The following is a 15,535-nucleotide window of genomic DNA, read 5'->3' on the forward strand; positions in this document are numbered from 1 at the left end:
GTAATAAAGACGATTTGAAATAAGATTTTAGATAAATGTTTCAGTTTTATTCTGATGCATTAGGTTCGGATCAAGTCCTCAGCTGCTGATACAGTCTAACCTCATTTCACCAGAAAAATCTAAGTTCTGTTTTTCTTGTTTTTGAGGAGATAAACATTAAAAGAGTCTGAGCCACTGAGTGGAGTTTTGTATAAAAAGGGGGTTTATTGGTGACTCAAAGGGACATTTTATGCTCCAAACGGGACGAAGCAGAAACAGATGATTCTAGAAATGAATAGCCACAAAGGCATAAATACAGTTATCTCAGTTAACTTCTAATATAAAAAAAAAAAAAAAACTAAGGAAGAAAGTCTAACCCAGCACAGCTGAAGTGTTCGGATCAGTGACAACCAGGCAGGCCTGTAGAGGAACACCTAAAGCGACCCAGTTGGTCGGGGGAGGCTGTATGCAGCCTGTGAAACAGACACTGGAACTAATGCCGCTGCCAGACGCAGTCAAAGTAGAACCCTGGATTTCAACACCTGCATCACAATTTTAGCTTTTTCCTGCGTCCTCGGCCGTCAGGGATTCCCTCCGCTTTACGTTTCTGCGCCTGGAGAGAAGGGAGAAGTCGTTAAAGAGGGAGTCAACAAGAAACAAATCAAGATGACCAACAGGAAGTGGAGCTCAGCCTCCGACTCACCGAGCTGCTCTTTGGTCCCCTCTTCTTCTTCTCGGCCTTCTCTCTCTCTTCCAGCTCCATGTTCTCTCTCTCTATCAGCGTGATCAGAGTGTTGCATCGCCTCTGCAGCTCCTTCACACAAACAGGACAGACCGGGAAGCGTCATGCATGCGAACCAGCCTGAGGACTAACAGACGGGACAAACGAAGAGCTGCCTCACCATGGCCGTCCTGGATTTAAGGAACCAGTCGAAGCGGAACTGGGGCGAGTTACGGATGCATTGGCGGAGCTCGTCGTACACGCTCTCCTTGTCGAACCCCAGCTTATGCAGCATACAGATGAGGAAGCGGTCTTCCTCCTCCGTGTAGTTCTTGCCCTTGTTGGTGCCGTAGGAGATCCTCAGCTGGTGGAAGGGAGCCTTGTAGCGGCCGATCTGTCCGGAGGAACATGGCAAAGGTTGGTTGGAATCACCAGGAGGAGAACTAGCAGAGGCTCAGCTGTCAGCGTTTACCTTTGAGTCCAGAGCCTTCTTGATGCTGATCCTTCTCTGGATCCGAGCCTCTCCTCTCTCGATCTGGGCCATGATCTTCTCGATGTCCTGCAGCTCGTTGCAGCGCTCCCAGAAAACGGCTGCAAAACAAAGAACCACCCATTAGGTTGAGCCGAATGCAGAGAGAAACCAGACGCAGGTTGGATTTGTTTCGTACCAGAATACTCCATGACTTCCTCAGGGGTTTTTCCCTCAACTTCTCTGGCAATGTTCTCAATATCATCTCTTCCCCACTTCTCATTGGCTTTGATGAACTGGTTGAAGTCACGTTTGCTCCAAATTGTGAATCCCTGTGAGGAAAAAGCATTGATGAATGCAGCGAAGCTGAAGGACATTTCCCACCACAGGAGCATCAGTTTGTTAGACGATTAAAGGAGTAAAATTAAAGTCTTTCTCACTCAAAACGACTGAAGATCTGGACTGATTCCTGGGGAATTTCTTATAAACAAATAGTAACCGACCAGAAAAACATCCCAAAATGTTCAGCTGGAACTTACTGAATTGTTATATAAAAATGGGAAGAAGGAATAAAGTCTGACAAACTATTGATTTCTATGGTTTATTTTCTTATTTCTGAATTTTTTTTTAACACACAGGGCTGGACAATAATCCAATATCTATGTAGAATCCTGAGGTCATTTTATTCAATAACACATCTCCGTTATTTCGATAAACATCTCAGCCACTGAATAAATGAGCGAAGATGTTCACCAAAAACCAGCAGCCTAAGGCTGCAGCTGGAGGCTAACCCCCAGATTCCACATACTCGGTCAGAGCACCGCTCTGCGGAAGTACTTGTCTGTCATGTTAAACAATGAGAGCTGTTCCATCGCTACTCCTCCGCACGGCACCGTACACGTACGTCTTCTCAGTCCGTCACCGTGAAAATACGGAGCCAAGCTATTTTTTGCCCCACCCTGGTCCAACCAAGTCAAGATCCGCAATCGCACCAAACAGGGAAAAAGAACGGCGGGAAGATCTAGCTTGTCAAATTAAAATATAGTAACGACAGATCGGTAACTAGAAATTATAAAATAATTCTTATGTTTTCCAAAAAAAAAAAACTAACACTGTTTATTTAAATGATTGGATGCAAACTATTGGTTCTTCAACAGACCAGGAAGCAGATTTATCATCTGCAAAATATTTATTTTATACTGAGGGGCTTAAAAGTTTCATTAAATCCAGTCAAAAGAAACTTCTTATTGCAGGAATGGATGAAGAGATGCTGAGTTTGGAAGTAAAGAACAAACAAAGTTCATAATAAGAAAGTTTTGGGTGATCCTAGTTATCCCTGTTACAAAAAGAAAATAGTTGGGAAGAAACTGCACATATGCTGGATGCTGATGGGGATTTTTTTAATACATCGTATTAAATTAAGCATTTATCTCCTCTTTATGTTTTGCTCCTATGGATTAAATAATATCGCACTTGCTCTCCTCAAACTGCGGAGGCTGTAGGCTTTGTGCAGGCAGTCAGGAGCCCAGCGGGGCGGTGACGGATTCCAGTCCCGTAAACACTGGGACATAACTCAATAGTAAAGTAAATTATTCTTATTTCTTATTTCAACCGTTGCGTAGATTAGCTGCAACAAATGATTCAAAATGCTAGGACCAAAAACATTTGACAGATGAGCGTTAATTATATTAGTGGCCAAATTTAGGAGTACAGGCTGACGTATAACTAACTGGCCTGTAAAAAATAACAAAAAAAAACCCCCAAAGGTTTTAGGAAAGGATTTTTTTTATAGAAATTTTCTAACTTTTGGGACAATATGTTCTGATAAAGAGTACATTTATATACATGTTTAGGCCAGATTTGACATTTAAATATGACTTCCCCAAAAAATGACCCGACTCTGTCGGAGCTGCTGTCTGATTACTGGACATCACATACAGTAAAGATGGTGAAGAAACCGTCTGATCAGGGTGAGACTGGTCTGTACCTGCTGCAGCAGATTCTCCTTCTCCTCCAGCTCCTCCTCGGTGAGAGCTTCAGCCTCATCGATCTTGGCCTGCTCTTCTTTTTGGACCTGGGCAGAGTTGGGGACGTCTGGGTTCCGGGGAACCTGAGCCAGAGGACATGGTCAAACTATGAGACAGGGAGACATAAGCCAGCGAACCTATGTTGGACCGTTTTTACCTTGTAGCCTATGGTCTTCCTGTAGAACAGGATCTCTTTCTCCAGAAGCTCAAACAGACGTGGAGGGAAGAACTGGAAGTCTTGAACGTTTGGCTGCTTCGGTGGACGAGGAGCCTTTCAAAGAAGCAAACAAAACTCTCCGTTAGGATCGTAGCCCTCCCTGCTGTGTTTCTGGGTGTCTGTAGTTGTCTGGACCTACCTTTGGTGCTTTGGGCTCACTGACCCGCAGAGCTTCTCTGAAGTACGCATCCACAGCATAGTTGGCTTTCCGCTCTCTTTTGGGAGGCTCGATCCAGTTGGTGATGACCTGAGGTCAGAGATTAAAGCTAAAGTAATCAATTTAACTGAACATTGTCCCATTCAGCCCATAGAATCCCACCGCCGTTCACACCAAGCGTTGCTACGTAAAACGCCTTCTCGTCGCTTCAAGTTTAATACCTTGAATAAAAACTCTAAACTGAAACAAAACAAATTCCAACTAATGAAATCCTCTAATAAAAGCCTGAGGTTCAAACCAGGAAAGCCTGGTACTGCGCAGAATTCTGACCTTCTTCTTCTCTCTGTAGTCCTCTCCTTCAAACGTGTAGACGCTGGTGTTCTCCGTGTCCATGGTGAAGTTCCTCAGGGTGCTCTCGCCCAGAGATGACAGCTTCTCCTTCATCTCCATAGTCTGCCACAGATTAACCACAAAGTTAAAGCTTTATGTTCAATAGGTTGAACCCTTTTATAAATAAAGCCGCTCTGACTCGCCTTTCTTTCACCGCGCTCCAGGATTGCATCAATGTCGTCGTCTGTGATCTCGCTCTCCTTGGAGGCGAACACGTGCGTGGCGCCGTGGCGGATAATCGACAGCATCTCGTCCTTACCCAACTTGTTTGCACTCGGATCCACCAGCCTTCCTGTAAAACATGGACAGCGGTTCTCAGAGCATTTCCTCATTAGGCTGGATCTATTTGCCATTGTTGATCTGCTGACAGGGTAGAGAAGACCCACCCTGCTGGATGACGATGGAGTCTAGCCGTAGCTTCATTTCAGCCCGCTCCACGATCCTCTCTTCCACCGTGTTCTCTGTGATGAAACGATACACACGCACTTGCTTCTGCTGACCAATCCTGTGAGCTCGATCCTGGAAAGAAAACACAATGTCAGCGTTTTCTGTGCCCTTCAGAGTGAAGCCAAGTGATCAGAACCAGAACCGCCTCTCACCATCGCCTGCAGGTCCACCTGGGGGTTCCAGTCCGAGTCGTAGAGGATGACGACGTCGGCTGTGGCCAGGTTGATGCCCAGGCCGCCGGCCCTGGTGCTCAACATGAAAATGAACTTGCTGCTGTTTGGCTCGTTGTACGCGTTGATAGAGACCTGTGGGGGGTATTCAAGAAAAGAAAAGAGTTAAACTCTGGAAGGGTTTTATAGGGATGAAACAAAAAGCAACCAGAATGGTTCTAATCATCCAGAACCAGAAAAAAGCCCGACCCACTTTAATAAAGCCAAGGGTCTGTGTCTAACCTGTCTCTCTTCATGAGGCGTCTGTCCATCCAGACGGCAATACTCGTAGTTCTTCCACATGCAGTAGTCCTCCAGGATGTCCATCATCCGGGTCATCTGGCTGAAGATGAGAACACGGGAACCTGAACCAAGACAGAGAACATTGCCAGCTTTGGATACTCAGAACATTGGAAGCCAAATGGATCATTTCAGACTATAAATGTAATCAAATAAGTGACTTGATTAATTAATCGTTTATTAGATTAGGAACCAGAGATGGATTGAGAGTCCAGTCTGGATTAATTAAATTGTTTAATGGATCTAAGGATCCAGAATGAACTTCTGTGGTTCAATCAGTAAATCTAAACTCTGGATGAGCTCATTCAGTTCTCTATGTTTAGCCACGCTGCTTGGAGGAACACTAAACGTACTAAATTACATTTTATTTTGTATACACTCTGTGTACGCAACACGACTATAAAAGTTGTCTAAGTCTGCTGAGATCAAAAGGAGAGGATGATAGAATGTTTGGAACAGGATAAAAGACACGCTAGCAGTTAGCACGCTAGATGGAGAAGGCTTTATGAGTTAATGACCTTAAAGTAGCAAAGATCCAAGGTATCTGAGATAAACCAGAACCAGCTGTTTATATTAACTAGCAGAGCAAAAAGCACTGATTGATGGATTAGACTAAAAGCAAATAGCTAGATCACATTATCCCGTTTATTGAAACACAGGTTAATAATCTGGCAGTATGTTAAGAGCGACATACCCTGTCTATTATTGATAGTTCTACATCTCTGCTCATTGGAAATTATTAGTTTCAGGTATTTATATATTTTTTTAATCCAGTAACCTGATACGTTCCTGTATTTAATACATCTGGAACAATAGTTTGAATCTAATGATGGACTTTTTTATATAGAGCATATTGAAAAAAAATGTGTTCATGTTAAATGTTCCCTGTATACAAAAGAAAGATTTTTCACAAAATTGCTGCTTCGTTGATCGATAAGCTCAATTAACCTTGGATCTATTTATTAGTTGATAAATTGCATCCCCCAATCAGATCTTTAATAAATGTATTCTGCCATTATCAAGTCACTTTTCCAGGCTTTAAAGCCGCATGAAGGCTTCACTTCTTTAGAACATCTACACACCCTGTTCCTTCATCTTGGGCAGCAGCTTATCCAGAACCACCATTTTCCCTCCGTTCACCACCAGGTGGAGGTCGGTAGTGTAGGGCGGGCCTGGCTCCGCCCCGTCGAACAGGTACGGGTGGTTGCAGCATTTCCTGAGCTGCATGAGAACGTTCAGCAGACGCATCTTGTCCATTTTGCCAGCAGAGTTCAGGATATCGATGTCCTTCATGAGAATCTTTGTGTACCTGTTGATTTAAAATACAGCAGATTTCGCTCAGCATCCAGTTCAGATCAAACCTCCCAAACCGCCCTCAGCTGACGATGCTCACCACTCGCGCTGCATCTTGCTCAGACCCACGTAGATCTTGATCTCTTTCTTGGGAAGCAACGTTTTCTCGACATCTGCTTTGATACGACGAAGCAGGAAGGGACGCAGAACCTGAACAACAGCAGGACATTTAAAGGGGAATGACCCAAAATAAATAATCACAAAACGAGGGTCAGAGCAAACATTTAAGAACCTACAGTGTGAAGACGCTCCACCAGCTTCTGGTCACCCAGGCAGTTGTTTGTGTCAAACCATGAATCAAAATCCTAGAAAGGAAACAAACAGTTGATGATGATCATCAGTCATGATGCATAAACTGGTGTTATGAGACGGAGCAGAAAACGGGATGAAGTAACCACCTCTGATGAGTTGAAGACGTCCGGCAGCAAGAAGTTGAGCAGAGCCCAGAGCTCGTGGAGGTTGTTCTGAAGCGGCGTCCCAGTCAGCAGCAGCCGGTTGGTGGTTTTAAATTCACGCACGATTTCTGACAGCTGAGGGAGAAGCAACAACTCTATGAGCCAACTGTTGCTGTAAAGCTGCAATTTGCCTTCCGTTCAGCAGCTGCTGACCTTCGACTTTTCGTTCTTGATCCTGTGGGCTTCGTCGATGACCAGGTACCTCCAGTTGAACTTCTTGAACACTGCCTTTTCAATGATGAGCATTTCGTAAGACGTGACGCAGACGTCCCACTCTCCTGGCAGCAGCACGTCTCTGATCAGGGCCGTCTGAAGGAAGGACCAGAAAGATAAATTCAGAGCCAGAAGTCGCAAACCCTGAAACCAATAGACCTCGGTGAGCTGTTCAGGCACGGCTTACCCGCTGCTCTCTGTCTCCAATCAGGCAGACTGCGCGCAGAGAGGGCACCCATCGCTTGAACTCGTTCATCCAGTTATAAAGCGTGGACTTAGGCACCAGCACCATGTGAGGACCTGGGATGTTTCTGTAGTGCTTCATGTAACCCAGCAGGGCGATAGTCTGGAGGGTCTTTCCCAGTCCCTGAGAGTGGGTTGGGAGAGCGTGCTGTGAGACAGGAAAACTACACCCACACTAAATTCATTCACACAGGCAAAAGTACCGACCATCTCGTCTGCAAGGATGCCGTTGATTCCATTTTCATACAAAGAAATGAGCCAGTTTAGACCACGGATTTGGTAATCCCTCATTTTCCCCGTTTTCACATCTGAGTGAGATGAAAGAGAGAATTTAAGATGAACAACTCCCCAGAACATCGAAAGAAAAAAAAAAAATAATAGAAACAGGCATGCGCTTACAGGAGGGAGACTCATCGAAGCGAGTGCACACATTGGTGGTCTTCGTGCTCTCGTTGAGCAGCTCTTCATCCTCCTCTTGCTCAGTGCGACGATGTCGGTTGCTGATAAAAGAAACAAATTGTTCAGGTTTTGGAGTTTGAAATTCTTGACCTGTTTTCTTGGTCCAAACACTCACTCTCCCACAGAGAGCAGGTTCTGCTTCTCATCTTTCTTGATCCGGGGTCGGCCCGGTTTCATCTTCAGGGGGGAGGTGGGGGTCTTCTGTGCAGCTGGTTGGATGAAATGTGCAAACAGCTCCGTTTGCTTCAATAGATACTCAAATCTGTTGGTTCGGTCTGTTTGCTGCAAGATACAGAAAGGAAATCTCTTCAATTATTTAATCAGAATCAGAACAATTCCCTGTGCTTGTTCTGCCACCTAAAATAATATTTTTACCACTTTCTCCTCATATCCTGGAGTGGAATCTTTAGTCTTAGACGATGAGGAAGAGGACGCATCTTGTCCATCAGCACCACCCTCTGATGAGGATTCTTTTCCTGCATCTGAAGAGTCTGACTTTTCCTGAAGCAGAAGATGAGAGCAGACCTGATTAGGAATGATGTTCTCACTAATACAGACCATAGAAACTGCCTAGAAGACCAATGAAGAAACTCCTTTTTGGCCGTGCAAACGAAATCTCTTATCTGTATCTGTATTTGCTTAGTAGATGAGTTTGGATGATTATCAGAATACAAGGCGCCAAAAAAAGGCACCATGATGGGGAACTAGAGAGTAAAACCAGCTGGTTCTACACAGCAAGTCACTGACCAGATAACCATACAATAGTTTTACCAGAATAAGAGCTGAAGCCAATAATCTGTTGGTGATTAATCATTGATTAAAGTTATCATCAATATGGACATTTCCTAAAGAAACACCAAATCAGAGCTTCTGTTGGGGTCATTTTCCATTTACAATTCATAAAAATATATTTCTAACTTGCGTTTTAGGACAGACGGACTGACAGACCGATCTGTTTTTGTCATATTGTTCTCTGTCTCATTTCTACAGTTGGTTCTATGGTGCCTTTGTTAACGTGTCCTCTACCAAGAAAAAAAAAAAAATCTGTTCAATCTGACTCACAGTTCAATTAAGAAGTGAGATTTGGATGGATTGTGCGTCCCGTGTCTTTTAAATTAATGTTTTATTTGTACATCTACATGATAAAGTAAGGCCCTGTAGTATAATTTCATAGTCTACTCCAAATTGGGTGTATTTTCTTGGTTTATTCCTATACTTTTTATTACAAAGCAAAGATTTTAACTTGGGCTGAAGCAATTCATCGGATTAATTAATTATATATCGCCTAATTTAGTCATCGATTAATCATTATTAAATGGAGTGTAAAAACTCTAAAATGGGTCTTTAGCTGAAAGAGCAACCAACCCCTTTAGCAGCAATTGTACAACATTGAAAAAGGAAATATATGAACATTTATCTTTTAAGATGATAAAATCTATTTCCCGGAGTTTGCTCGCACTCCCTGTGCATCTTTCCGGGTACTCCAGCTTCCTCCCACAGTCCAAAAACATGACTGTTAGGTTAATTGGCTTCTCTTAAGTCTCCTTAGGTGTGAGTGTGTGATGAATGGATGCTTGTCTCCGTGTTGCCCTGCAATAGACTGGCGACCTGTCCAGGGTGGACCCTGCCTCTCACCCATTGACAGCAGAAGACCCCAGCAGGAATAAGTGTGACAGAAAATGTATGGATGGAATATTAACAGAAAGAGATCCGCTCCCAGCTAGTTTCAGTTAAATTGTTTAAATGACTAAAAAGCACCGAAATGAGTGTTTGTGTTTGATAATCAAACTACAAATTGGGAACTGTTGCTGCATTCATTAAATATTTAATCCTTTATGTCCAAATCTAAGTCTTGAAATAACTGTTTCCTCTCTTCTGCTTCCTTCTGCTCTCCTCATTTCTCCAACTTTCTGTTGAATCTTATAAAACCATCTTCCTCTCCTTTCTTCCCATTGTTTTGCCACCTTTCCTTCATCCTTTGTTTAATGATACTTTTAATTTCTCTTACCTAAATTAATCATCATATCAATGGTTTTATTTTTGATGCTTCCTTAGCAATCTTATCAATCTTATTTAATTTCCATTAATCCCTATGTGTGCTGGCACCCAAATAAATGTAACACTAATACCCATTTGAACTTGATATAAAATTTTCTGTATTTCAATTTAAATGTCTAATCTAGTTTCTGAAAAAAGATTTTGTATACTGAAAAAAGCTAAACTCAATTTAGCATTTAAGATGATAAAATCCATTTCCCGGAGTTTTCTTGCACTCCTTGTGCATTTTTCTGGGTACTCCGGCTTCCTCCCACAGTCCAAAAACATGACTGTTGGGTTAATTGTCTGTTTGTCTCTGCGTTGCCCTGCAATGGACTGGCATCCTGTCCAGGGTGTAGACAGCTGGAGACCCCAGCAGGGTTAAATGTGACAGAAAATGGATGGATGGAATATTAATAGATTAATCGAAAACATAATCAACAGATTAATCGATGTATCGTTAGTTGCAGCCCTAATTTTAACTGTTTTTAGTCATGTCATTTCCAGTAATTTATTATTCATTTATACACCACTGTCTAAATATATATCCTTGTTGTGATTCTTCTCATTAGTGCTTGTTTGTATCCAGCGATAGGAGCTAGTCCACTGAGGATATTTGATTTTTATCTGCACAAGTCAATTAATAAAGATGTTTTTGTTATATTTAACTTGTAGCATTTCGCTTTGTAATCGCGTGAATGCATGACAGGTTTAAAGCGCCGCATAGGTCCATTAGGGAGAACATAGAGTTTACAGCATCAGAAATAACAGTTATCCACAATGAAAACAAAGACGCTGAAAAGACACGAGATCCTCTCCCCGCTAGTTTGAGTTTAATTGTTTAAATGGTTAACAAGCACCGCAATGAGTGCGTGTGTTTGATAATCAAACCACAAACTGGGAACTTATCTTGCTGTAGAAGTTTGTGGGGTGTAAACAGTGCGCATGGGGAGAGATAGCGTCTCTGTGCGGTAAGGTTAGCCTGATCGGCCGCTGTTAGCTAACAATAGGAGAGCTAACTAGCCTGGAGAGCTCACACTAACACAGTGAACGGAGAACACTGAGGCGAATAACTAACTCCAGAGAGATGAGTGTTGGCTTCGCCAACAGCTGTGGTGTGTTTCTATGGCATCTATTAAGCGATGAGAACAGTTTAAACCGTGTTACCTCCGCTCCCACGGCTTCTTCAACTTCAGCTGCCTCTTCCCGCTGCTCAACGCAGTTTTCACTTTCGGACATTTTGGTGGAAATTCCTCTTCGGTTCAAATGTTTAGTTAGCAAGTTGGTCCCCTAAGAGTTTGTTTCTTAGGAAATGCTGCTGTTTTCTTTTACCTTAATGGCCTCAGAGTTAAACTATCCTGTTGTTTATAATGAAAGACGCGCCGGTTGAACAGGCAGCACGCTAGCAAGAATTTCTCGCGCTACAAAGCTACCCGGTAAAATGAGCGCTCTCGCGAGACTTGTTGTGCTGCATTCGGGGACTAATGGAAACGTCAGTGAGATGCGCGTGATGCGTCTTTCCCTTCTTTTTGGTTTTTAATGGCGGCGGCTGACATCTATTATCGCCATTAACTTTGCTGGAGTGTGGACCAGAGCATTTCCCTTTAATCTAAATTCTTATTAATAATCCTGTTTCCTTCAAAAAATTTAAAACTGCTTTATTTATTTTATGATAAATATTTTATGAAGTTTTAATGTCTCTATCATATTTCCTAATTTCTTATTTTAGCCTCTCTCTACTTACTGTATATTTTTCACAATGAATTAATGTAAAGTTTTTTTTTTTGTTGTTTTTTTTTTTTTTTTTTTTTTTTTTTTTTTTTACAGTGTCCTGTCTGGCAAGGTGGCAATAAGAATAATTGTCTTGATGCCAAAAGGAGCCCAACAGATTTTACTAACACAAGTGTAGCGGTATGGCAATTGCCATACTGCTCCACTTGTTTCATGTATATAAATTGCTTTATTATAATTATGCAGGGAGTTTTACAGTTCATATGGACACTGCAATGTAAGTAGAGCAGAAAAACAGAAGAAGAAGAAGGAAAAAGAAAAGAAAAAAAAAAGGACAAAAGATGAAAGAAAGAGGAGACAGGAAGGAGACAATGACAAAACATTTTCAGTCTGCTTCATCACCTGCAATGAGAAGAAAAAAAAGAACAGCACAACCAAAAAACATGGTACGAGATATACAATAAAGCAAACACCTTGAAACTATTGCTAAAGTAATATTATTAAGTCTGACATGTACTCTGTGTTACCTGAAGATATGAATGTGGGGTTTCTGTTTGGAAGTGAATCTCTAAGTACCTGAAGCCTAGCACCTGTAGTTGTTTGTGAGGGTGAACTTGTGCATGTAAAGTTTCAACCATAGAAAAAATGCTCAATAGTGGTTGTGGAGAGCCGGAGAGGCACACCCCCCAGAGCACCGAGTCCAGCGCCGGGAGACCCAAAGCCCCAGTCGCCCAAAGGGACCCCAGAAGCGAAGGCACCAAAGCGGGGCCAGCCCCGGAAATCAGACCCCCACCAAGGGAGGAGGAGAGACAGCCACGAAGAAGCCCCCCAGCCACCGCCATGCCGGCACCCCGGGGAGCCGCGGGGACGAGTCCGCGGGCCCCGCCGGCAGCCGGCCACCCCGAAGTAGGGCCGGGCACCGAACACCAGCCCCCCCACGGCGCCGACCGAAACGTCCCAGCCCCACAGAGCACCGAAACACGCCCCACCCCCCGGCACCAAGCCCCGGCGACTGGCCGCAACACCCACCGCGACCGCACCACCCAGGAAAAACACTCAGGCGGCCCCGCCAGCGGCCGGGGCCCACGCGCATCCGCCGCGAACCGGCCGCGAGCGCCGCGGGACCCCCCCGAAACGCCCCCCCGGGAACAGAGCAGCTCCGCCATGCCTCCAAGAGGGAAAACCCACCCGAATACCCAGCCAGCGCAGCCAACCCCCCCCCAAAAAAAAAAAAGGAGCCCCCACAATGCGACAGCGGACACCAGACACCGACCCGCCCGCAACCGCTCCCCCCCACCGAGGAAGAGAAAAAATAAATAAATAAATAAATACATACAAAATAAATAAATAGGTAAATAAATAAATAAATTAATAAATAAATAAATAATTACAATTAAAATAAATGTGCAAGAGGAGAAGTGCGAGCGGAAAAACCGGAGCCCAAAACAGGACCCAAGACCCGCACCCCACCATGCCGTGCAGCCCCCACGCCCCCCCCCGAACGGATACCACAGAACCGGCATAGGAAAGAAACACCACCCAGGAACCGGCATCGTAGCGAAGGCACCGACCCCGAAAATCCCCGAACAACACCCAGCCCCACCCCGAAGCGGATCCAGTCCCAGGCCCCAGGGATCCGAGGCCCCAAGGGCACCCGATCCCCAGACAGGAGCCCCAGCAAAGCCCCGGCCGGCCGGGGCCAGCGGAGAGGCCGCCAGGAATGAGCCAGCAGTCCCCCGGGCATCCACCCCCAGACCCCGAGCTCCACCAGCGCACCGGTGAGCCCCGACGCCAGCCAGCGGAGGGAGAGCAGGACGGGGGGAATGGGCTCCGCACTTAGCGGAGATTTGAGATGTATTTGGGAGAGGGTGCGGTTGAGACCCCAACCTGGGAGAAAATAAATAAATAAATAAAAAAAAAAATAAAAAAACACACCATCTCACCATCCCTAGTGCCCCCACTCGTACCACAGAAAAAACAGAAAAATAAAAAAATAAAAAATTTGAATAAAATAATAATAATAATAATAAATAAAGAAAATAACAACGCGGACACACATTCACACATAACACTTACATCCAATAATACCAGGACCAAAAACCCGGCGACACCGGTGGTTGGTCCCGGGACTATCGGATGACCCCATAAGTGAACCTAAAATCCGGATGTGAGGGGAGGGGAGCGGCGACACCGTCACACCAACCCATCTCTCTCCTGCTTCAAGCCCGGCCCCCCACCCCGCACACGGACCGGACCACCCCCAGCAAGAGCCCCACCCATCCCACGCCGGCCACCCAACCAGAACCCCCCCCCCCCCCCCCCCCCCCCCCCCCCCGAAAAAAAAAAAAAAAAAACGCTTCAACCAGGCACTTCATGCCCCTCCATCCAACCTTCTTTGGGGAGAGCAGAGGTGACAGCCCCGCCACCCTAGGCCCCGCAGCCAGCCCCAGCCAAAACCACGGACCAGGTGGCCTGCTCTTCCTCCAGGCCCCAGACTCCAGGCGGCAGCCGGAGAACAGGGGTGTGTTTAATGTAAAGTTTTATTTAAACCAGTAACCGTGGCATTACTACTTGTTCTTTCCACTTTAAAGGTGTGAATTTGGTGCATTTCTCTTAGAATCTCACACAATCTAACGATTACAAAAATAATGTGATAAAAAATATTTGCTCCTTCCCACTTTCCTTCTTTCTGGTATTTGTAGGATTTTTTTTTTTTTCTTTCCAAAATCACCTTTGTATACGACAAAAAAGTACAAAAACAGGTTTGTTTCGAACAACAATTTTAAATATTAGATGAACGAAACCGAAATGTCCAAAGATACATTTTCCTGAAAAATGCATTGTTCCATTTCACCGAATGACTGGTTGTGTCACTATTAGCAACAACCATTATATGCAGGTATTTGTTACACCTGGCAGTGAGTCTAGAGAAATCTTAACCAACCTTTGAAGAAAAATTGCAGTTCTCCACATTAGTGGTGATTGCAGATTAAACGGCCTGTTTCAAGTTAATGCCAACACAGCATATTCATTGGATTTAAGTCAGAACTTGGACAAGGTCGCTGTGAAATAGTAGAGAATTATTTCCATCACATTTACAATTTCTGCATAAAACCTGACTTCCCCCCTAAGAATTGGACTTGGAAGGTTTTAATCTTATTTTTTGCATTCCAATCTTTTTTGTTAATTCATCAGTATGTGTTCCTTTTGCTTTTCTTTACAGAGGTTTTTCTGAGAGGAAAGCTATTTAATATATATATAGTATATATATATATATATATATATTTATATATATATATATATATATATATATATATATATATATATATATATATATATAGTATATATAGTATGGTACTAACAGTCTGGATCAAAGTCTTAGTGTACAAGTACAGACTTTTCACACAGAATATATGAGGAGATACAAATCAATACAAAAGTTTACATAAAGACAAAGACAAAAATAAATAAGTTACTAAAGAATATAAGAACTAGAACCATCTATGTCCATGGCTCTGGTCTAAACTCTCCTGGTGTTTTATTTTCTTGTATTTTAATCATGTAAAGCACTTTGCATTGTCTTTGTACTGAATTGTGCTATACAAATAAATGTGCCTTGCCTTGCCTTTGCCTTGGTGAAGGGGGGAGCCTCAAATATCATCCAAGTTAAATCATTTTTGGGGAAAAAATAGCCTGTTTGGTTTTTAGCGAAGTGGAAAATTAACCCAAATTATTTCTCTATTAATTTGTCAATTTTCCAACATTCCTTTCATAAATTAAAATGTAAAAAGACAGGTCATTTATATATATATATATATATATATATATATATATATATATATATATATATATATATATATATATATATATATATATATATATATATATATATATATATATATATATATATAATTCTGGTAATTTCTTTTGGTATGTTTCATTTTTTTCCATTTACATATGCTTTACTGATAGGTAGGCTAACCTTGTTAAGTTGAGTCTTTATTCAGCTTGTTCTCGTATTATTAACTATTTCCTGAACTATTTTAACCAGGTTAGCGCCTTATTCATCATGAGCAAGCTGAGTAACAATAAGAAAATAATAATAAATGGATCTCATGGATTGAACAG

At 43.1% G+C, this 15,535-nt stretch overlaps 1 protein-coding gene across 1 annotated transcript; it reads right to left on the minus strand.

Moving 5' to 3' along the window:
• Positions 1-275: 275 nt before the first annotated feature.
• On the minus strand, positions 276-11,118 carry smarca5 (SWI/SNF related, matrix associated, actin dependent regulator of chromatin, subfamily a, member 5). The gene is made up of 24 exons (XM_038271108.1): positions 10,844-11,118; positions 8,015-8,140; positions 7,755-7,921; positions 7,580-7,680; positions 7,388-7,488; positions 7,125-7,304; positions 6,878-7,033; positions 6,668-6,799; positions 6,506-6,574; positions 6,310-6,419; positions 5,999-6,225; positions 4,860-4,981; positions 4,560-4,712; positions 4,347-4,479; positions 4,104-4,252; positions 3,901-4,023; positions 3,553-3,660; positions 3,354-3,467; positions 3,157-3,279; positions 1,369-1,501; positions 1,173-1,291; positions 882-1,094; positions 683-793; positions 276-592 (listed from the first exon to the last, which is right to left on the minus strand). The coding sequence occupies exons 1-24, from the start codon at positions 10,913-10,915 to the stop codon at positions 527-529; spliced, it is 3,108 nt and encodes a 1,035-aa protein (XP_038127036.1). The 5' UTR covers positions 10,916-11,118; the 3' UTR covers positions 276-526.
• Between the last annotated feature and the right edge of the window lie 4,417 nt (positions 11,119-15,535).

This window comes from Cyprinodon tularosa, unplaced genomic scaffold (genome assembly GCF_016077235.1).
Source record: "Cyprinodon tularosa strain WSP-4 unplaced genomic scaffold, ASM1607723v1 ctg79, whole genome shotgun sequence".
Lineage (NCBI taxonomy): Eukaryota > Metazoa > Chordata > Actinopteri > Cyprinodontiformes > Cyprinodontidae > Cyprinodon > Cyprinodon tularosa.